The 25,414-nt window shown below is 33.5% G+C and overlaps 1 protein-coding gene across 2 annotated transcripts in view; it reads left to right on the top strand.

Annotated features, from left to right (window-relative positions):
- The window catches only part of PRMT3 (protein arginine methyltransferase 3), a 155,330-nt gene that overhangs the window by 75,569 nt on the left and 54,347 nt on the right, over positions 1-25,414 (top strand). For both annotated transcript variants that reach the window (XM_012525660.4, XM_004459811.5), the window contains exons 11-12: positions 14,737-14,815; positions 23,412-23,599. In XM_012525660.4, the coding sequence (XP_012381114.1) occupies positions 14,737-14,815; positions 23,412-23,599 (267 nt within the window). The remainder of the gene's footprint in view (positions 1-14,736; positions 14,816-23,411; positions 23,600-25,414) is intronic.

Raw genomic sequence — 25,414 nt, 5'->3', positions numbered from 1 at the left:
TATGTGTGTGCTCTTACACTTAAGCAGGCGTTTTTAGGTGTATATTTAGGAGAAAAATTGCTGGATCAGATGGTATGTCTCTCCTTCACCTTACTAGATAATGCCAAACTTTGCCGAAGTTATAGACTTGTTACTTCATTTCTTCATAGTCAGCACTGGAATGACTTTTTAGATATTGTCAATCTGGTAGTTGTCTAGTAGTTTCTTATTGTGTTGGAATTACTACTGAAGTTTAATATCTTTGTGTATGATTACTGGCTATTCAGATTTCCTGATGTGTGAAGTAACAATATCTAAATCTTGTGCTCTTTTTTTTTTTTTTTTTGGAGGGGGTGGGTTGCCTCTCTTTCTCTTAATGATTTGATAGATTTCATTATGTAATTGAGATTAGTATCAGAGCTGGAGATAGATGTGTGTATATGTATAGCCAATATCTTTTCAAACTCTGATGTCTTTTTAATCATTTTATGATGTCTTTTGATGAATAGAGGTTCTGAATTTTAATGTAGTCAAATTTATTGTTTGCTTTATTTTTATAGCTGGTACTTCCCCTCCACTAAGGACATGAAACTCTTCTCCAAATATTCTCTATAAACTTTATACCTTTTCCTTTCACACTGAAGTCTTTAATCTACAAATAAAGTTGCAGGAAATAAAAATGGTCATATTCTCTCTGTGGGGAAATTTAATGATACAGAAGAAAATTTTAGATGTGTGTACCCTTTAATCAAGGAATTCTACTTTAAGAAACTTATCTTAGCCATACACTTAAAACATTGAACAAGTGCATGTACATGTTCAAATCACATTATTTTTCTTCACCATTCTGCCATATATAAGTGCAAAAGGTACAGATATTCTTGTTGCATTGATAACATCAAAACAGCCTTACATTTTGTCAAGTGCATACCAGTATAATATATCTGTCACAGTCATAGTAATAGTTCAGTAAGGGAGAGTGCCTTACCCAAAAGGATGTTTCAGAATTACTTTGAAAATTCTCATGTAACTTCATTATTATTACATCCAGTGGTTAGAATGGTTGGCATTGGCACATCTTATGATGAAAAGATCAAGTAATGGCCTAGGGAACTGTTGAAAAATCATTACAATTCAAGTGTTCAATCTCTAAAGGTATTACAGATATAACAGCAAAATAAATAGAGGGTACATCATATCCCATAAGATCTTGTGTTTTGTACATTTTTTACGTTCTTGGGCATAGCAAAGATCACTCTAAATTAGGAGAGAATGATTATTCAGTTACTTTTTGGATGCCTCTGGAACAGTGGTTCTCAAAGGTAGGGGAATAAGGTTTTGCCTCCCTGGAGATTTAGCAATGTCTAGAGACATTCTGGTTGTCTGCCTGGGGAATTGCTGCAGGCATCTAGTCGGTAGAAGAAGCAAGGGATGCTGCTAAACATCCTACAATGGACAGGAGCGCTCCCACAACAAAGAATTATCTAGCCCATAATATCATTAGTGCCAAGGTTGGGAAACACTCTGATTTAGGTAAGGCTGAGATTTTGAGTTTTTAAGGAATTTCCATGCTCAGTAGATCTTTATTGAACACCTAGCTAGAGTGTGGTAGGCACTGAGTGTACAATAATAAAGAATTTACATAGATAGATGCCTTGCCTTCATGGAACTTAAGACTTAATGGCAGAAACATTATACAACTTTTAAAACAGATAATTGCTCAAATAAAATGTGGTTGTTATAAGGAAAACCACATCATACAACGATAAGTATAATAAAGGCCACCTGGCTGAATCTGGACATCAGGGAAGGTTTTTCTGAGAAGGTGACATCATGGAAGGATAATCTTATCACGTGGCAGTACAATAAAAGTTTCCTTAACCAACTTGCACTTAACTAATTCACCACATTAGTGGTGCTCTGCTTTAGTTTGCTCTAATACACTGCTAGATTCTTTTCTTATGGCTCCCTGAACACTTACAGCTAATAAGCTATCCTCAGTGACCTTCCACTGTTCCACTCCCATCAGTTGAGCTCCGTGTTTGCCAAGAGCCTGTTGTATTTGTTGACCTGTTTATTTATGTAAAATCAATTAAATATTAACATAGACTATTTAAGAATATTGTAAAAAGGATCTAGTTGTTTTTTTCTATGAAACTTATCTAAGAGATAAACTACTTAGAAATTGGGATTAGATTTTGTGAGCTTGCGTATTTGTTGCAGGTTATCTTTTTTATTTTTTAAAAAATAAACTTTATTTTTAGAGTTTTAGATTTACTGAAAGATTACACTGAAAACATAAGGAATTCCTTTAAATGCATTTTCCCCTATTTGTTGCAGGTTATCTTTTTATATTTAAATATTCCATATTATTGACTGTCACCAGATTTTTTACAGACTAACTCTTCATTTTATTTGTAGCTCTTCTTTCCTTCACATTTTTTAATAGTTAAATTTTGTGTAAGGGTGTGTCAGTAATTCAGTCTTTTGAATTTTAAAAAGTTAGAGAAGAGAACCATCTTATATTGTAGTTAACACAAGTTTCATTTAGCACAACTGTACCTATTACAGAAAGATATCATGAGCAGACATTTCAAAAATAAAGTTCCCGTTTCCATGAATAGTGTAATCTCTTCCCAGATTTAATCCAGTGTGTTCCTTTTGTAGTAGTTAATTTTTGAAGCGTAAATCCAAGTTTTAGTTTTTAAAAGTAAATACCAGTTTGGAAAGGAAAAGGCATCACGGGAGAAAATATCAAGTATCATTCTCCTTCCAGATGGCACCCCTACAGGTGAGGCAGCAGCCTCTGAAATTACAGTCTATATTACACTACAGATGAGCAGGGCACTAGGAGCAAAGCCTTCTGCTATAAGTACTAAATGACTTGGTTTAGAACCAAAGACAGTTCCCAGGAACGTAAAAACTGCTCTATCATTTGGGGAACCTGTAGTAAAATGATGTTTAACACAGTGGAAAGTTGAGGGACAGGACACACCATTAGGAATATATGTATGAATCTTTTCATCTGCTGATATCTTTAAGTATATAAATTTATCTCACAATTGCTATATATTGGTTCTGCATATATTCTAGTATGGCATTGATTTTTTAAAAATTTATTGAAATATATGACTCATATATAAACATACATAAATAGTAAATGTACAATAGTTGTGAACTTACAAAACAAACATATATAACATCAAACAAACATATATAACATCTCACCCTACCACCAATAACTTGCATTGTTTTTAAACCTTTTTAACTAACGATTAAAGAGCATTGTCAAAATATTACTACTAAACAAAGTATTTTTTCCCTAACCAATCCGATTATCTTTGTATCATTTATATATGAACATACATAAACAATTAATTGTATTGTAAAGGTTGTGAACTTACAAAGCAAATATGCATAAAATCATACTGGGGTCCCAAACATCAACCTTCCACCAACACCTTGCATTGTCATGAGACGTTTGTTACAAACTATGAAAGAACACTGTCAAAATCTTACTACTAATCATAGCTCTTTTCTTATGTTTGGTGTGTTTTTCCCCAACCCACCCTATTATTATTTTTTAAATATATATTTTTATGACAGAAGTTGTAAACTTATAAAACAATCATGCACATGTGCAGAATTCCCAAACAACACCCCTCCATCAACATACCACAATGTGGTGTGTCATTTTCTACAGATAGAATAATATCATCTCATTATTGCCATGTCCATAGTACATTTGGCTCACATTTTCCATACTGCCTCAGTGTCAACACAGTACATCTTTCGCATTGATGGAAGAATATTATTATTCTAATATTAGAATATTATATTTATATTATATATAATATTATATATAATTTATATAATCTATATAATATATATAATATTATATATAATCTAATATCTAATATCCTAATATTAATAGTAATATTATAGTATTACTACTAACCACAGTCCATAGATCACTCCAGCTGTATTTTTCCCACGCTTCTCCACGTTCCCAACACCCTGCAGTAGTGATATACATTTGTTCTAACTAACAAAGGACACTCTTGAATCTGTACCATCAACCACAGTTCTCACCCACCTCTTGGTTTACTGTGCTATCCAGTTCCTAGATTATTCTCAAGCATTCTGTCAATTGGCATTTACATAACTAGACTACCATTTTCAGTCACATCCCTATTTATAAACTAGCTGTTACTCACTGTGTGTTACCATCCACTTTATACATTTCCACAATTTTACAGTAAAGCTAATTAAAACTTCTACATACATTAAACATCAGTAGTCCACTCAGCCCTTCTCATTCCTTTAAAAATCCACCACCTACCACCAGGTCTTGAAGTTATTTTCCAATAATTTCTTCTGGAAGTTTTATGGTTCTTGCTTTTAGTTTTAGTTTTTTGATCCATTTTGAGTTAGTTTTCAGATAAGGTGTGAGATAGGGGTCCTCTTTCCTTCTTTCAGCTACGGATGTCCAATTCTTTCAACACCATTTGTTGAATGGGATTGTTCTGCCCGAGCTGTGTGAGTTTGACAGGCTAGTCAAAAATCACTTGACCATACATACCTATGAGGGTCTGTTTCTGAACCATAAATTTGGTTCCATTGGTCTGTTGTGTCTGTCTTTAGGCTAGTACCATATTGTTTTTACCACTATAGGTAGCTATTAGGATTTAAAGCTGGAGATGAAGATTCACTTTTCCTTTTTCTGATGTTTCTGGCTCTTCAGGACTCCTTACCCTTCCAAATAAATTTAATGATCGTGTTTTCAATTTTTTCTTTAATGCTGGTGGAATTTTTATCTGGATTGCATTAAATCTGTATATCGATTTGAATAGAATTGACATCTTAATGGTATTTAGGCTTCCAATCCATGAGCATGGATTTGTTTTAACATTGAGTTGCAGTTTTCTGAATACAAGTGCTTTACATCATTGGTTAAGTTTATTCCTGACTATTGAATTTTATCTGTCATATTTTCACCACTCTTTTGACACTTTTAGTTCTTTTATTGATATAATCTTCATTTCTAGACTCTCCTCCAGGCCCCTCCCTCCTGTCTCTTCTTTTCCGGCTCTAGCACACCCTTTAGTATTTCCTGAAAATCTGGTCTCTTGCTTAGAAATTCTCTCAGTTTCTGTTTATCTGTGAGTATTCTAATTTTGCCCTCATTTTTGAAACACAGTCTTGCTGGATATAAGATTCTTGGCTGGAAGTTTTTCTCTTGTAGTATCTTAAATGTATCAGACCACTGTCTTCTTGCCTCCGTGGTTCCTGGTAAGAAATCAGCACTTAATCTTATTGGATATCCCTTATATGTTATGCTTTGCTTTTCTCTTGCTGCCTTCAGAATTCTCTTTGTCTCTGGCCTTTGACATTCTGATGAGTATGTGTCTTGGATTGGTCTATTTGGATTTTTTCGGATGGGAGTACATTGTGCTTCTTGGACAGGGATATCTAAATCCTTCAATAGGGTTGGGAAATTTTCTAACACTATTTCTTTAAATGTTCCTTCTGCCCCCTTTCCCTTCTCTTCTCCTTCTGGGACACCCATGGCACATATGTTTGCACTCCTTTTGCTTTCATTTAGATCCCTGAGACCTTATTCAATTTTTTCCATTCTTTTCTTCACCTGTTCTCTTTTAGATGGCCACTTTCAGAGGCCATTTTTTCAAGCTCACCAATCCTTTCTTCTGCCTCCTCAAATCTGCTGTTATAGGATTCTAATTTTTTTTATTTCATTTATTACACCTTTCCCATAAGATCTGCTATTTTTCTATGTATGTTTTCAAATTCTTCTTTGTGCTCATCCAGTGTCATCTTAATATCCTTAATCTCTTTAGCCATCTTATTGAATTTATTAAGGAGATTTGTTTGAACATCTATAATTAGTTGTCTCAACTCCTTTATGTCATCTGGAGGCTTAACTGGGCCATAGCTTCCTGTTTCTTGGTGTGGATTATAATTTTTTGTCGGTGTCTTTGCATCTGGCTTACTAGAGTATTTTTTTCTAGGTGCAGTTTTTCTCTCTAGTTTAGGGCTTCGTATCGTTTCTCCCTTGCTGTTTATGCAGTAGGAGCCAAGCATGTCGTTGGTGCTGTAAGCTGTGGAGGCTCAAGCTGCCCTCATTGCACAAGGGACCAATGAAGCTTCTTCCAGCTTTCTCCTTTGCCAGGGGTAGGGACAGAGCCACAGCTATGTGGAATAATCCACGTGCAGGCCTAGACTGTTGTTGCCCAGAGAGACTGATAGAGCTTCACATCCCTTTCTCCCTTACCTGGGGCAGGGATGGAGCTGCAGGTGTGGGCAGCAATCTATGCAGCATGGGTCCTAAGATGACTGCAGTTGTATGGCATTGATTTTTTAAAAACTAATATTTTCAAAATGTATGGTAGCTAATAGCCAGATACCAACTAAGCTATAACAAATATTATGAATCATATACCTATTATAAATTCTAATCTTTAATATGTTCTATGGGAAAATTTTCATATAGGCATACATGGATTCCTTTTTTTTTTAAAGCGGTACCAGGGATTGAACCCAGGATTCATACATGCAAAGCCTGCATTTAACCACTAAGCTTTATGCACACATGGGTTCTTAATCACAAATGTGGTGTAATAAAAAACAACTGGAAATAAATCTTATTTTCAAACATGCAGAACAATTTAAGAAACAATATAGAGTAGTGATTCAGAACTTGACCTCTGTGGAAAGCAGATCAAGCTTCAAAATCTGGCTTATTCACTCAGCTGTTTTTGTGACTACGAGCTGTTTTTTAGGTCATATTATTTTAAGTAATTAAACATTTCTAAGTCTCAGTTTCCTCATCAGTTAAATGGAAGGAGCAGTAAAATGAACTTTGAGGTTTTTTTTCTTAAGAAGTAGTTAGATAATCCTTGTAAAGACACTTAGTGCAGTGAATTTTAACAATTAACATTATTTCTCTTTGAGAATTTTAATTTTAGAAAATAAAACTTTAAAAATAGCTGATTTTAATTTCTACCAGAAAAAATAACAAAAAGCCAGCACTAAAAAAAAAAAAAAAAAAAAGCCAGCACTGTTTCATTTTAATAAATGTAGCGATACACGATACAGCATATTATTAACTTACTCATTTATTCATTCACTTACATGAGTGTCTAATATGGATAAAGTCCTTGCTCTTCTTGGAGCTAACATTCTAGTAAGGAGACCAAAAAAAAAAACAACCCACAAATATTTATCATTTAATTCATAAGTTCTTTGAAGAAGCACAACACATAGGGTAAAGAGACAGAGCTTGGTCAAGGAAGAAGAGGAGGGTATTTTAGAGTTGCCAGGCAAGTCATTTTTTGAAGAGGTGATAGTTGAGCAGACTCTGAATAACAAGTGAAATGGATGACCAAAAGTATTGTCAATCTTAATGACAAGTCTTCATGTTATCTCCTATATATGATTCAATTTTTTCATTTAAAAAAATTCTATTGAAGGCCATCACTCATACATGAACGTATCTAGATAATAAGTATATAGTAAAATTTGTGATGTTACAAAACAAACATGCATATCATCATACAGAACTCCCATACATCATCCTACCACCACCATCTTATATTGTTGTAAACATTTGTTATAAACTAAGAAAGAGCATCGTCAAAATATTATTATTACTAACTCTAGGCAGTATCTTAAATTTGGTATATTTTCCACCGAGCCCATCTGATTATTAACATCCTCTGTTAGTATTGTATATTTGTTATAATTCATGGGAAAATGTTCTCATATTTGGTGTTAGACACAATCCATCTTCCATCACAGGATTCCCTGTGTTATATAGTCCCATGCTTTGTACAATCCATTCAGCATTAATGCTCAGTGGCTCTGTTTTCCACACAGAGTTGTGCTGTCAGCACCTCATCAATTTTAGAACTTTTTCATTACTACAAAAGGAAAAAGATCATACTCCCTTATACCTTCCATTTGTTGTCCCATAAAATTGATGCAGTATCTTCTTTGCCATTACTGCAAAAATACTACAATATTACTGTTAACTATCACCCATAAGTTAAATTAGTTGGAAAAAAAAAAAATTAGTTGGAATTTTCCTGTGTATCACCATATTCTTAATACTTCATAAAAGAAAAACATTCTTATATTTATACTATTAGCAACAATCTTCATCCAATACCAAAATCACTCTTACACATACCCTAGATTATTGTAGTTTCTTTTAATTGACATTTATGTCCATTGACTACCCCTTTCAGCCACAATCACATTTATATATCAGTAGTGTTAGTTGTACTCATTATAATTTGTTACTATCAACTCCATTTATTTCCATGCTTTTCCAATAAACCTTATTAAAAATTCTATATACATTAAGAATTAGCTCCCATTTTCAACCCACATTCTATCTCCTAGTAACCTTTACTCTAGAGTGTACCTCCATAAGTATACTCATTATACTTCATTCATATTAGTGAGACCATTTAATATTTGTCCTTTTGTGTCTGGCTTTTTCACTCAACATAATGCCCTCAGTGCTTATCTATGTTGTCATGTGTATTCCGATTTCATTTCTTCTTACAGCTAAATAGTATTCCACTGTATGTATATACCATTGTTTAGCCATTCATCAGTTGATGGACACTTGGGCTCCCATTTCCATATTTTAGCAGTTGTGAATAATGCTAAAACACCATGTACAAATGTCCTCGTTCACACCACAGCTTTCAGTTCTTCTGGATATATTCCTAGTAATGAGATTACTGGATTATATGGCAGTTCTATACTCAGTTTCTTGAGGTATTGTCCAACTTTCTTTCACAGTCTGCACCATTCTACATTCCTACCAACAGTGAAGAAGTGTTCCTATTTCTCCACATCCTCTCCAGCACTTGTAGTTTTCTCTTTTTTAAAAAAAAAATAATTGTCCTTCTATAAGGTATGAAATGATATGTCATTGTAGTTTTGATCTGCATTTCCTAATAGCTTGTGATGTTGAACATTTTTTCATGTACATTTTGGCCATTTGTATTTACTCTTTGGGAAAATGTCTATTTAAGTCTTTTGCCCATATTTGAATTGGGTTGCTTATCTTTTTATTCTTGAGTTTAATGATCTCTTTATATAACATGGATATCAAACCCATTTTGGATATGTGGTTTCCAAATATTTTCTGCCATTGAGTAAGCTGCCCTTTTACTTTCTCAACAGAATCTTTTGAAAAACAAAAGTGCTTCATTTTGAGAAGTTCCCATTTATTTCTTTTTTCTTTGTTGCTTGCACCTTGGGTCTTGAGTTAAAGAAACAACCACCTACTATAAGATCTTTTTTTTTTTCACTAAAAAATATTTATTGAAGTATATCACTTATACATGAACATACATAAACAATAAGTGTATAAGAGAAGTTGTGTACTTATTTAAAAAACATGCATAACACTGTACAGGGCCCTCATACCTCACCCCACAACCAATACCTCACATTGTTATGAAATATTTATAACAAATTATGAAAGAACACCATCAAAGAACTACAACTAACTATAGTTCATATCTTATGTTTGGTATATTTTTCCCCTAATCCACCCTATTATTTTGTTGTTGTTCATAAACCTTACAATTTATCTAAAGTATAGAATTAATGGCATATGATAAAATCACAGTGTTTTGCATTTATCACTTGAGTCAATATTAAAGCATTTTCATTACTCCAAAAAAAAAAGAAAACAAAAAACAAAACACTATCATACCCACATGTTAGTTCTACTAATTACAAATCCCGTGACATGCTTTCACCATTTCTATTCATTTCTAAACATTTGCAAACAACTTTTTACCAATTGTATACAGATTAAGCCTCAGCTTTCCAGTCTCTAACCACATTCTAGTCTCTGGTGATTTATTTATTTATTTATTTTTAAAGATTTACTTTTTATTTATTTCTCTCCCCGTCCCTCCCCCCCCCCCCGCCCCTGCCCCAGTTGTTTGTTCTCTGTGTCAATTTGCTGCATGTTCTTCTTTTGTCCACTTTTGTTGTTGTCAGCAGCATGGGAATCTGTGTCTCTTTTTGTTGCATCATCTTGCTGTGTCAGCTCTCCGTGTGTGTGGTGCCATTCCTGGGCAGGCTGGACTTTCTGCTGGGCAGCTCTCCTTATGAGGCGCACTCCTTGCACGTGGGGCTCCTCTACGCGGGGGACACCCCTGCGTGGCATGGCACTCCTTGTGTGCATCAGCACTGTGTGTGGGCCAGCTCCACACAGGTCAAGGAGGCCCAGGGTTTGAACTGTGGACCCCCATGTGGTAGACGGACGCCCTAACCACTGGGCCAAGTCAGCTTCCCTCTGGTGACTTATATTGTAGCTATTAACTCTATGAGTTGGCACATTATATTTAGTTCATAATGCAAAATCATACATCTGTCCTTTTGTACCTGACTTGCTTCACTCAACATAATATCCTCTAGGTTCATCCATTTTGTCATATGCTTCATAACTTCATTTCTTCCCACAACTGAAAATTTATTCCATCATGTGTACAGACCTCAGTTTGTTTATCCATTCATCAATTGATGATTACCTGGGTTGTTTCCATCTTTTGGTAATTATGAATAATGTTGATGTGAACATCAGTGAGCAGATGTTTGTTTGTGTCACTTCTCTCAATTTTCATGGATCTATCCACCTTCCTTAGGAGCCACCAAACAGACTTCCACAGTGGCCATACCATTCTACATTCTCAGTAACAGTGTATAAGCATTCCTATCTTTCCACATCCTCTCCAACATTTACAGTTTTCTGTTTTATTAATAGCTGTCATTCTAGTAGGTGTGAAATGATCTCATTTTAGTTTTGATTTGCATTGCCCTAATAGCTCGTGATGTTGAACATTTTTTCATGTGTTTTTTTTGCCATTTGTATTTCTTCTTTAGAGAAAATGTCTATTCAGGTCTTTTGCCCATTTTTTAATTGGGTGATTTGTCTTTTTATTGTCCTTTAAGGTACAGAAGTTTTTAGTTTTGAGGAGGTCCCATTTATCTGTATTTTTCTTTTGTTGCTTATGCTTTGGGTGTAAAGTTTAAGAGACCCCTACCTACTACAGGGACTTGTAGATGTTTCCCTACATTACCGTCTATGGATTTTATGGTCCTGGATTTTATGTTTAGGTATTTGATCCGTTTTGAGTTGATTCTTTTATAGGGGGTGAGATAGGAGTCCTCATTCATTCTTTTGGTTATGGATATCATTTTCCCAGCACCATTTGTTGAAGAGGCTGTTCTGTCCCAGAAAAGTAGACTTGGTAGGCTTATTAAAAATCAGTTGACAATAGAGGGTGAGGGTCTATTTCTGAACTTTCAATTCGATTTCTTTCATCAATATGTCTCTCTTTATGCAGTACCATGCCGTTTTGACTACATAGCATTATAATACACTTCAAGTTCAGGGAGCATGAGTTCTCCAGCTTTGCTCTTTTTTTTTTTTAAGGATGTTTTTGGCTATTCAGGACCCTTTTCCCTTCCAAATAAATTTGGCAGTTGACTTCTATTTCTGTAAAGTAGGCTGTTGGAATTTTGATTGGTATTGCATTGAATGTATAAATCTATCTGGGTAGAATTGATATCTTCACGATGCTTAGACTTCCAATCCATGAACACATAATGTCCTTCCATGGGTTTAGGTTGTCCTTGATTTCTTTTTTTTTAGCAGTGTTTTGTAGATTTCTGAATACAGGTCCTTAACCTTCTTGGTTAAGTTAATTCCTAGATATTTGAGTCTTTTGTTGCTCTTGTAAATAAATTTTTTTCTTGATTTCCTCCTCAGCTTGCTCATTACTAGTGTATAGAAACACCATGCTTTTTGTGTGCCAATCTCATATCCTGCCACTTTGCTGAAGTCATTTATTAACTCATTTATTAGCTTTGTTGTAGATATTTCAGAATTTTCTATATTTATGAACATGTCGTCTGCTAATAGTGAGAGTTTTATTTCCTATTTTCCAATTCAGATGCTTTTTCTTTCTTTTTCTTGCTGAATTGCTCTAGCTAGAATTTCTAGCACAATATTGAGTAACAGTGGTGGCAACAGGCATCTTTGTTCCTAATCTTAGCAAAGCTTTCAGCCTCTCCCCATTGAGTACAATGGGTTGGATATGGTATTTTCATACATGCCTTTTATTATGTTGAGGAACTTTCCTTCTATATCTTTCTTTTGAAGTGCTTTTATCAAGAAAGGATGTTGGAGTTTGTAAAATGCCTTTACTGCATCAAACAAAATGGTCATGTGGTTTTTTCCCCTTCGATTTGTTCATGTGGTATATTTCAATCCACCCATGCACACCAGACTAAAATCCACTTAATTTTGGCATATGATTCTAATACGCTGATGAATTTGATTTGCAGGTATTTTTGTTGAGAATTTTTGTATCTATGTTCATTGGAGAGATTGGTCTATAATTTTCTTTTCTTGTAATATCTTATCTGGCTTTGGTATTAGGGTGATGTTGGCTTCATAAAATGTGTTGGGTAATTTTCTGTCCTTTTCAGTTGTTTGGAAGAGATTAAAAAGAATTGGTATTAATTCTTCTCAAAATGTTTGGTAGAATTCACCTGTGAAACCATCTGGTCCTGGACTTTTCTGGACATTAATAAAAGAGCTTTGTTGCTGTTTTTTATAGGCAATTATTTTCTTATCAGTGAATTTGTATGTTGGGGTGGGCACTAAGTAAATTCCAGTGTAGAATTGCTATTAGCAATTTAACTAGATTCCTTTATAAATGATTCAGGCACTAGAGCTGTTTTCTCTACATTTAAATGTTAATATCTTTATGAAGATTGTCCATTCTGAGTTTTCAGGTTTTTCTTGTTCTAGAGAAATCTTTAAGAGTTTCTATTCATGTGGTTAAAGAATATTTTATTTATCCAACCAGACAGTTATTTGTACACAAAGCAAGTAAGTGAAAACACTTAAGTTTAAGTATTCACCTTAAACTGTAATAGGTTGTATTACGTGGAAAGTACTGTACTGAATACTTCCCTAGCTGTTTGTGAGGAGTTGGGCAGAGGCCTAGAAGGAGAAAGGACAGACCTGCATTAATTTCTCATTCATGATTACTTTTGATGCTGAGGCAGGTTCTTTCCTCCTGATGCATCTTTAAAGCCAATTCCTGAAGCACTGGGGTTTCAAAGAGAGAAAGAGTTTATTTGGTTGCTCAAGCACAGGAGGTCAGTCACCATAGACGGCCCAAAAATTGCCTCCGTGATCTGTAGAAATGCTAATATTTTATAACACCAGGGTACTAATGAATAATTGGGGTGGAGCCGGATAATGGTTCCTTCATTAATAAACATTAAGGGGCTGAACAAGATTGGGTGGGTACCGAACCAGGTTAGTAACCAAGTTTAGAATCATTATCAGAGATCAAGGTTCTGGGATAGGAAAGTACAGAGTAAAGGCCAGTCACAAGGTTTTTCATATAGATATTAAACAAAAGTGGATGGAGTGGTTACCATCCCAATAGTAAGCATATAGAAGTGTGAGCCAAATCTATAAACAGGGATAAAGCCAATCTAAAATTACCATCACAAAGGTAAGCACATACAAGGGTGAGATTAAGTCTGGGAGTAACTATAAAAAGGGGTGAGACCACTCTACTAGCTTCAGTAATTTCAGGTATTAACCTTTAGCTATTTTGTAATATAAAGGCATCTAGATAATGATTTAGTAATCGTAATTATTTGTTAATATTTAACCCTCAGTTACACCTCATCATTTCTCTAGTAAACTGTGTGGCATGCTATTAGAACTTGTACAGTATTTGTGATACCAGTAGTGGCAAATTCTCTTTTCATTTGTACTATGATTATTATTCTTTCTTGGTGTAGAGGATTCATGACTGTACTCTAAAATCTGGAGTACACTAGGTCAGTGTTTCACAAACTGTTTTCAAAGCAATGCTAGTACTGCAAGGCACTGATGTTTAAATAGAAAAAAAGAGTTCTTAAAATATATTCTGCAATTCTCTTTGCCACAACACTTACTAGAACTTTCCGTGTGCTAAGGTTAATGTGTATTATGAATCTCTAAGAGGCGGTTTATTGCATTCAGTGTTTCTCAAACCCATTTGAATAAGGAACCACTTTTTATTTTATATATTTTTTTATTGTTATTTTACTAGGGAGAGATTCCTGGACAGGATACTGTTTGGGAAAGGGTACTGTGGACTAGGTTCTGCCAACCTCAGCACTACTGGCATGTTTGGGCCGGGTAATTTTTTGTTGTGGGGGACTGTCCTGTGCATTGAAGGATGTTTAGCCGCATCCCTGGCTTCTACCCACTACGTGCCAGTAACACTCATGCCCTAGTTGTAAAATTCAGAAGTGTTTCCGGACACTGGCAAATGTCCCCCAGGGAGCAAAATCTCACCTAATTGAGAGCCACTGCTCTAGATTAATATAGTGAAATTCCAGTGAGTTATAGAGTACGTTAACAGTTTCTATGTGAAATTTCCCTTTTAATGAGGGAGAAATAGCAGTCTAGAAAGTGGAAAAGACAGGTGAAAAAGGTTCAGTACATTCTACCATAATAAATTTCTCGGAGTTCACTTTATACCCTGGCCTGATTTTCTAATTGTTATTATATAAAGAACTTACTGCAAAAATATAATATATCTTAAAAGAAGAGCCCAAACTTTAAATTTTATCTGCTTATTAGGATATTGCATATTTCTAAAATCCATTTTTTCCTTTTTTATTCAGGGCTATTTTCTTCTTTTTGAATCTATGTTAGATTCTGTCCTCTATGCAAAGAACAAATACTTGGCAAAAGGAGGTTCGGGTGAGTATAAAATTCTAGTTTTAATAATCTAATTTCAGTCAGGCAGAACCAAGTGAACCTTTGGATTTCAAACAAACTTTTCTTGGCTGAGAAAGTTCCCAGTAGAAATGAAAGATGTTTCCATTAGAAGAAGCAGTAAGACTTTTGTTTACTATATTGTTACTAGTGGAACATTATGTAAGATGTGCAGGGCTCCATGTTAATAGTATTTTCAATAATACTTCTATAAATATACTAAGGATTAGTCTTGATATTCAAGTCAAAACTCTAACAAACTTTTTTTCAGTTTTAATCCTATATCACTTAATTCCTTTTTTCTGTATAGAATATTTCGTCCTAAGATGGAGGTTCTTCATTTTAATGGCAGATTTTCCATGACTTTACTAAATATGTAAATCTGGCTTCTCTGTGGTTTAAAGTAGTGACTTTTTGGTTTCTGATACACATTTTTTTTTAAGTGCAACATACCTAGTTAGTATTTATAAGTGGATCCCAGTAAGTCTGGGAGTTTTTCTTTTCATTCTTCTGGAAAAGTTTTAGCCATATAAACTCTATTCTGAGAGTGAGATTGTATTTTTATAGGTTGTCTGCTGTGAACAGTTGTGTGCAAACAAAATGTTCTCCTTTAGGGCGAGGATTATGTTTTGATCATCTTCGAGTCCAGTATGTTTCACACCTCCTGGAGCATGGATGGAGCATCATAAATGTTTATTGGATTGTATCATTTAAATGGTGTGAATAACATCTGTCCTTCTTCACTCAGCTCTCTCTGCACTTTTCTTTCTTAAAGCTTCATAGTCAACAAATAGGTTCCATGGTACAGCTGATATTAAACTGTTCTTTGTAAGTGAATGAAAAAGGAGATATTTTGAACTTGTGACATAAAGCACTTGATCATATTTATTCCTCCTGTCCATCCATATTCCGTGTAATTATGTTATGGTAACAACTAAATTTCAATAAGGCCAAAATATAAAGGGCAAAGTAAATTCTCCAGACCAACAGACTTCTTTATATAATATTTAAATGTTCTTATTTTTTACTATGTTTTCTCCGACCATTTCAAGGTTTCTTCCTGTTCTGACACGAACCTGGCTAGATTCTTTTAGATATGTTTTACCCTGTAACAGTTGGGTACAGTAGTAGTAGTAGCAATTCCCAAGTTGTCAATTTGGCCTTTATTTATGTTGTCACATTTAATACTCAAAATATCCCTGAGAGATTTTAGAAACAATCTCATAAAGGTGTGCAGAGTGACACATATTAAGTGGTCAAGTCTTGATTTTTTTTTTATACTTAGATCTACCTGACTCCAATATCCATGCTTTTTCACTGTATCTTGTTGTTTCCTTACTGAAGTGCATTTTATTGAACCTGAATCTTGCCTTGAAGTTGTTCTGGTGGATACTTAGAAAATTGTTTCCATACCTCCCTGAATTGTATTAATTGATCTTACTGTGGGACTGACAGCAACTGAAACCATTTAAATCAAATTCTTGGTGAAATTCATTTAGAACCTAAGGTAATGTGAATAATGAGGCTATAGTTGATGAAACAATGGCAGAATCATTTCCTATCAGAAGAATAAAGTAAAGGCTCATGAGCCTTTTATATTTTTATATAGCTAATTTTAGTGTTAAGATAATCTAGGAGTATATTTGAGAGAGGTCAGCATTTAACTGCTTAAGCAGAGCTGATGAATGTTATCTTATAATCAAGATAAAAGAAGGAAAAGTAAAAAAAAGAGTAACGTGAAGTGGTTTAACCTATTTCTGTATTTGAGTATGCCTTGGTGAATATCATCAGTCATCTAGGTGCTCATTCTTTTATTACAAGCAAAGTTTTCCTTTGTGTTTTTCTGAAGGAAAGATTTACTAAACAATTTATGATGTAAAAATTTTACAAAGAATGATTGCATTATAAGAGAACATGCATATTGGAGAGCCACATATGCATGATGGAACTACTATTCATTTTATATGAATTTCTGATAAATGTGTCTCATTATATAATGGCATGGAGTAAAGACATTCTAAAACACAATCAGCCAAAACTTGGTTTTAATCTTCCTTGTTATCACTAGGCAATTCCACAGTACTTTAGAGGTGTCCATTTACTACTTTTACTACTAATAAAAGTGATTTTGTAAAGTTAATGAATATAGGTTTCCTAAGGACTACTACTTCTAGCTAAGCTATATTAAGCACTGATCTTGTGTCATAAATCATACTGTTTTACTTTCAGCCAACCAAGACATGATGAGGAAAACTAGGGAAATGTTTGGTCAAAAGCAATGGGTATTTTTACAACTAGAATTAAGACTAAAGCAAATTCATGTGTTAGGATAAAAACATAGAATGTAAATGCTTTATATCCTAACAATGTCAAATGGTACATCTCTTGAAATTGAAAAGGGAAGGCAGAAGGCAGGTGGGAGGAAGTATTTGTACTTTAGTTGCTTTATCTTCAATAGCAAGAATTTAGAGAATATCATTTAAAGTGACAAATCAAATAATAAAATTATATGTGTATTTAGCAGTATAACCATTAAAATTATATTATTGGTTAAAATTGTGTGGTGATGAATCCTTTCTATATCCTGATTGTGCCGCTGATTACACAACTGTATATATTTTCAAAACATATAGAACTAGATAACAAAAAGGATGAATTTTAGTGTGTGTTAATTATACTTCAATAGATGTGACTTTTTTAAAACGTAAAGTGGCAGTTCCCAGCTCCTTCAGGTCAAATGAATTATATGACAAAGATACGATTTCTAATTTTAATGGAAAATATATTAAAGCTGTATAATATCTCTATACCCACCTCCATATTGTTAGTATTATCAGTCAACTGTATTTTTAATTTTCAAAAATTGGTTGATTAAAAAGAGGAAAGGGAAGAGGAAGAATAAGTAATTTCATCATTACTTATGATAGGGGATTTGTAAATAGTGTTAATAATGGAAAAAGCAAAGACATTCCATAAGATTTTAATTATAAAATTAGCTACTAGTACAAAATTACAAAAATTCCTAAATAAAAGAATAACTAATACTCTCTCCCCAAAAAGCGAAAAGACCATGTGGCAAACTATTTAGAACCAAAAAAGAAAGAAAGAAAAAAAGAAAACTACAGCTACAGAAAAGAGAGTGAATGAAAAATTATATCAATAAATGTAAATGGGTTAAACTCACCTATTAAAAGAATTTCAAATTGGTTCAGAAAAGAAAACCCAGTACTGTGCACTTTATAAAGATATACCTAAAACAAAATAATTCAGAAAAGTTAAACATAACAATCTGCGTAAAAATATTCAGGGAAATCCAAGCAAAAAGAAAACAGCTCCCATGATTATAGATATTGATATCAGACAAAGGAGAATTGGGGTCAAAATATTATATAATTAATCATATTAATAGGGTAAGAAGCAAAATCATATACCCATTTCCCTAGATACTGAAAAGGATTTTGGCAAAATACAACTTACGTTCTAGATTGGGAAAGGAAAAAACACACCTCAAAAAATAATAGTTGGAGTCTACCTTAAATGATAAATTAATTATCTTAGCTGAACTCTGTATCATGTTTAATGGGGAAACCTAAAAACAAGATATTGATGGCCACTGTAACACCATTATTTAACATTTTCAAGAGCTACTATTCAATGAAATAAGAAAAGAGAAAAAATTTAGATTAAAAAATTTTAAAGTAATAAACTTATTTATAGATTGTATTATTTGAACGTGGAATGTCAAGGGAATCAAATGAAAAATGATCACAAATAGTAAAAGAACTTAGTATATTATGGAGGTACAAAATAATATAATAAGAAATAGGCAAGACTTATGTGAAGACACATTTACTGCTGAAAGATACATGAATATTTAAATAAATAGAAAGGCATACCATATTCTTATATAGAGAAACTCAATGCCATAAAAAGGCCAGTTCTCCCAAAGTTAATTAGAAATTTAGTACAATTAAAAATTTTTGACAATTTTTGTAACCAGAGAATAAATATGAGTTAACTATACTCTTCCCTATTTTTTCATTTGAAATTTTTTATAGGATAAAATTTCTAAAGGTATGTAGTTCATGCCAACAGGTATTTTATTATTATTATAATTAAATAGGCTGATTTTAAAGTTTATATGGAAAAGTGAACAAACAGGAGTGGTGAGGAAAAGTCTGAAGTGGAAGGTCACTGAGGAAGAGAGTAGCCCTACCAAATATTAAAACGCATTACAAAGCCTCAGTAATTAAAACACTATATTATTGGTTCTTGAATGGACAGATAAGTGAACAGAATAGAAAATCCTGGGTATGGATCCAACTATATATGGCATCTTAAATATTTGAAGAAATGATTTACCTACAGTACATAGTGTTGCAACGATTAAGATAGCCCCTGTGTTAAAAAACAAAAAGACAAAAAAAAAAACGAAAACAGGTATTAACCTATACATGATGAACTGTACACTGCAAATTTCAAATGAGTCAAAGATTAAATGCAAGAAAGCAAAGCAGTGAAAATACTAGAAGGAAATAGCTGTATCCCTTTGTTTAGGTGGGTAGGGAATCTTAAGATGAAATGAGAAGCCCTAAAAGAAAAGGTTATAAATTTGTTATATCTAAATAAGCTTCTAAATAGCAGAATACACCATAAGCAATGGCCAAAGAGACATTACAAACTAAAAAATTACATATATTTTAAATTCTTGTCACCAATAAAAAGCTTAACTGAACATATAAATAGCTCCAACAAATAAATAGTACAGGAACCCATTAAAACATTGGGCAAAACATATGAATGACAATTGAAAAGGAAATACAGATCATCATAAGCATGTACTCAGTCTCATATTAAGAAAAATGTCATATCTAATAAATCTTTGTCTTACTTTGCATAGATTTTTTTCCCTTATGTTTCCTTCTTAGAGTTTTAGCTTTTACATTTAGATCTACGATCCATTTCAAGTAGTTGTTTCTGTATGATGTGAAGTAAGGGAAGTATTCATTTTTTCCATATGGATATCTGTATGTTCCAGAACATTCATCAAGATGACTATCCTTTCTCATTGGATTATTTGGGATCTTTGTTGAAAACTAATTGACCATGTACATGCATGGGTCGAAATTTTTCTTCAGTATGTCTCAATCCCTTTTTCCCCTACCTTTCTCTTCCAAGTTCCCATTTGCATTTGAAAGATGTGTTCCTCTTTCCCTTTCTTCCATTTAAAAATTGTAAAATGTGGTATTACAACGTGATGGAAAGCATATGAATTTTGCAGTTAGACTTTCAGTTGAATATGTGCTTCATCAGCTGGCTAGTTACTAGTTAGCTGATGAAGACCAGTAATTTGGGCAAGTTACTTTACCTTTCTGAGCTTCATCTCCTCATCTGTAAAATAAGCATTATAATACAGCTTTATAGAACCATTCGAAAGTCTAAATGAGATGGCATAAAGTAGTTGCTCCATAAATGTTCATTCCTCTCCTGAATCATAACTGATAAATACAAGATTAGTGTTGGGTTTATTTATACCTTATAAAAGTTTTGGAATGAAGTTAAGCCTCTGGGTATTAACTCCTGCCTTTTGTATAGCACTTCACGTTTTCTACACTATTACATCTCAGTATAATCAGCCACTGACCTGGGATCATAGTGCTTAGAAGATTCCTTTAGTTATTTCCGTATATCATTGCCTACTTTCTCATCTTCCAATCAAATCTGCTTTTTTTGCATTTATAATTTAAGTTTTATTCATTGTTATAAAATAGTATCATTTTCTAGTTTTTTCTGCACATAAATTTTCAATACATATTTTAGCTATATTTACCTTAGCTACATCTTTAGTAGGCTCACCTAGAAACTTATTCATTATTTATAAGTTAATGATGGGGAAATGAGTCCAATTTCCAAATAAGTATATACTTAATATTTTAAGACACCATCACTATGTAAGTTGGAAATTATTTTTTAAAAATTATTCAACTCCAAAAACATCTGCTGATTTGGTAGACATTTCCCTTTATGCGTATCAAATATTTTGCTTTTATTGACATTTATTTCATTAAAAATCTTCATATTTTTCTTAGGTTTGTTATTGGTGAACCTTTTTTTAATGCTTATTTTGTGGGGAAAAAACATTATTTTGATTCATTTCTCTTATCTCCTTTTGCTCTAAATCTTTTATTCTCTGGTTTATTTATATACAACTAGTGATGCTAGTGTGTACTAGAAATTGTTTCTATATGCAGCAGAGTCTTATCCTTTTACCCAGAAGTTTGTAGGCATTTCCAGGGGATAAAGCATTTCCCATCTTTATTCACCATGTGAGCTGTTCTAGTGACAAATGAATTCTGGGCAGTGAATCGAGAAGGACACAGATGTCAAAGCCATGAATTTATAAATGATCTGTTAAGAGCTTGCTTTTGTCCAATCAGCACTTTGTTAATTTCACCTACAAGAAGGAATAATTATTCAATTATAGCTTCTTTCTGACAAAAAGCAAATGACAAATGTGTCAGAATGTGAAGGTAAAGGGTTAGTGAGGATTCTGGTAGATGGCCCAAAATTTTAGCCAGCTGCAAAAAGGTGGAAATAAAACAAGATTAATTTATAACACGGATTACAAATCCTTAATAAGTATTTATAGACCCTGCTAACTTAAAGATTTAAAAAATTTTCATTTCTAAATTCTAGCAAATACAAAAACCTGCTTTTCTGTATCTTTAGGAAATGTAATTAGCTTAAAATTATACCTCAACCCTAGAAAAAGTAAAATCATATTCCACTTTAGTTTGTTTCTTCTTATTACCATCATATTTCCAAAACTGTGTTTTTAGATTTGTTTCATAAGCTTTAGTTTTTCTTTATAAAAAAATTAAACTTTTTTCTTACAGGTATTACTAGTATATCAGATTGCTTGATGTAAAGCAGAGGTCAGCAAAATTTTTCAGTAAAAGGCCAGATTGTAAATATTTTCAGCTTTGTGGGCCATACTGCAGTTTCTCTACCATCTCCTCAACTTTGCTCTTGTAACCAGATAGCCACAGGCAATATGTAAACGTAGAAGTGTTCCAGTTAAACTTTATTTATAAAAACGGGCTGTAGTCTGGATTTGACTCATGTATTATACTCCTGATAGAGAAACTAATGGAGCTTTTAAAATTCCCTTAATATTTTTAATAACATTCTAAAATGGAATAACTGTGTTAAGTAACTTGAATGTACACTGCCCAACTCTGGAGGATATTCAGTTCCCATAGAGTACAGTATGAAATGTATGCCCTGAAGCAGTACAATGTGGCAGCCCTGATAATGACCTCATCCATTCCTCCCTCATCTATATCAGGGGTAGATGGCCCACCACCTGCTTTTGTAGATAAAGTTTTATTGGCACACAGCCACATTCATTTGTTTGAAATGAAACATTAAAGCCTGTTGTCTATGGTGGCTTTCACACTGCAATAGCAGAGTTGAATCATTTTGAGAAAGACCATATGGCCTGCAAACCCTAAAATATTTACTGTACAGAAAATGTTTGCTAACCTCTTAGCACAAATACCCTTATCACATTCTTTAAGGAGGAAATTACAGGACATAATATGGGAATGCTTCTATGATTGTCAAGTTACTTGGCAGGACAATGGCTGTGGGAATGGAAAGAAGACATGTTCAAGGGATATTTAGGAGGATATATGGGTTAAAGCTATGCTTCTGGGGACCATTAGCATATAAAAGGTCTCTTAGGGACCTTTTATATGTTTAGTGGTGCTGATGCAAAGTATCAAAAATCTTTGGGTTTTATAAAGGGTATTTATTTGGGGTAGAAGCTTACAGCTATCAGGCCCTAAAGAGTCCAACTCAAGGTACCATAAGAGATACTTTATCACCCAAAGTTATTTGCTGCATGTTGAGCAATGGTAGGCAGTGTCTGCGAGGGTTCAACCTTCCTCTTCCTCCTAAATGTCTCTCCCCGGAGGTCATTTCTTTCTGGGCTCAGCTGCTCTGTTCTCTCCACAAGGTCAGCTCTAGACTGTCAGACTGTCTTTCTTCCTGGGACCTCTGCCCAGGTCTGTGGAGCCATCTATTTCTCGTGTTCTTCTCCTGTGTGTTTACTTCCCAGGGCTCCAGAATCCAAACTCCAAACTCACTCCTCTGCCATGTCGTTTTCTCTGTGAGTCCCTGCCCACCAAGGGAGCAGGGACTTAACTTCCTACTGACATGGCCGAATCAAAACCCTGATTTTAATTTAATCAGGTAAAACTGAAACCCCTGAACCTAAGACAATCTAATATGCCCAGAGGAACAGACCAGGTTACAAAAATCCAATATCTGTTTTTAGAATTCATAAACAATATCAGACTTGTTACAATGATAGTACATAACTGTTTTTTAAGGAGACTCCAAGATAGACTTGGTTGTTTTCCCTGATTTACACCTTCATTAATTTGGGGAAATTTTTATCTCCCATTGCTAGTAATTGTAGAAATCCTAGTATATTCAGCCTTTATTTAACTAATATAGTATGAACTGTTCTGTGATAAAGGGAGATAACACTAACATACTGGGCACTTTGTCACAGTTTACCCTGACATTTGCACCATCAGCCTTGTGGCAGTGAGTGATGTGAGTAAACATGCTGACAGAATTGCCTTTTGGGATGATGTCTATGGCTTCAACATGTCCTGCATGAAGAAAGCAGTTATTCCAGAAGCTGTCGTGGAAGTTTTAGAATCAAAAACTATAGTTTCAGATCCTTGTGGTATTAAGGTAGGTGTTTTACCAATTTTATCTTCTATAGCAGTATTACCATTTTTGTTAGTTTTCATTGTAGTTTTAGTATTTGAATTTAATATATTGATTTTATATATGAGCCTTCAAAAGCAGTTAATTACTCTTCCAAGTTCAGTCAGTCTAAAACATACATACTGAGATCATAGTATTTACCAGTTGTCTATGTTACTATTTACAATCAATTCTCTTTCTATATTGAAATTCCTTATACTCATTTTTATAATTCTTGAGACCTAACAGAACAGGTTGAATCATTTAATTTGGTTTAGTTAAGGAAAAGTCCTGCTGTATTATCATTTCTGCTTCACCACCACCCCTTGGCTTTATTCTAGCCTCTCATTTACAGACAGATTATTCATTCCTAGCAGATATTCCACACAGTTTAACTTCTCTCATTTAGATTGCTTCCAGCCTTTTCAGATTAAGTAATTATAATTACAATGATTCTGCCTACAGAACTAAATCTCTACTATATTCAGATTTCTTGGTTAGTTCCTTTTGTGTTTTATTATCTTACTCTTAATCATGTTATTCTCTAGTTTTATTGTGAATTTTGCTGTGTTGAATATACATGGAATAACTTTGTAATGAAAAGTCATATTCTTAAAACCTCCTTAATTTATTTATTTCAGCTAGACAATCAAATAAATTAGTTTCTTTCTAGGTTCAGGATAGTGTCTTCCCTTTTTCAGTCATGCTGTTATGTCCATAACATCAGTAATTGTTATCTGCACAAAGTGATATTCAGTGAATGTTTATTATCTTAAATGACTAAAGTATGAAAAATTAGCATAGAATAATAGACATGTAATGTTTCTAAACAAAAGCAAACTAATTAAAATTGCATTCAGCTTTTAAGGAAAAAAAGTACAGTCAACTTTGATGCTTATGGGACTATTCAGTGCTCTGGTACACTAATAGGGAGTGTTTAGGGATTTATTTGGACTCTTTGGTTCAAGTTATAAAAGTAAAATTTTAGCCAAATGAGCCTTAAGGTTGAGGTGAAAGCTGAACACAGGGAAGAGAAAAATAAAAGAGCACTACTTGTGTAAATTTTTAAAATTTTTCTCAAACTAGTTTAAATAATGTAGTACATTAGGTGCATAGTCATATGTTGGTGTATGAATTGTGTTCACTGGGTAATAATCTATTCATGGCGGATCAGCTGATGACAACCTTTACAACTAACTTCTGAACAGACTGCTGTAGCTGAGAGATGATTCCATCCCACTCTTCAGAGTGGAAGAATTTGAATTAGGGCAGAATAGGAAAATCAGGATATTTGTTTTCCTGAGTTGAATCTTTATAGTTGATTTTACTGTTTGGTTTTTCCTAATATCTAATAAGTTTAGCACTTACAAAAATGAATTCTAAAAGAATATGTTTTGTCCTTTTCATTAGCATGTTTTCAAGTAGACTGTTCTATAAAAATACTATCACACATAATTTATACATATTCCCCTAAATTGTGGGTTATGTACCACTTGTGGTATATAAAATGATATTAGATGGAACGAAGAAAAGCCTTTTTTAATTTAAATACATCTAGTTATATCTTTTATTTTAGTGTATGTTAGAAAACTTTGCACATCAGAACCATGATGTGATATGTGTTATTGCTTATGACAAGCCAAAGTGAAAATACTAATTTGATTTAAGGGAATATTAAATGATAATGCTAGTGGCCTTCAGATTTGGAAACATTCCCAAAAATGGTATTTGAGTGACTAAGGTTTATGAAACATTGGTTTGAGTAGTCCTTTTTTGCTTTAAAAAAGTAGTAATGTTTTT

The sequence above is a fragment of the Dasypus novemcinctus genome, chromosome 10 (assembly GCF_030445035.2).
Source record: "Dasypus novemcinctus isolate mDasNov1 chromosome 10, mDasNov1.1.hap2, whole genome shotgun sequence".
In the NCBI taxonomy this organism is placed as follows: domain Eukaryota; kingdom Metazoa; phylum Chordata; class Mammalia; order Cingulata; family Dasypodidae; genus Dasypus; species Dasypus novemcinctus.
Note: the sequence above shows the minus strand (reverse complement) of the source record. Positions and strands in the feature narration are given on the sequence as shown.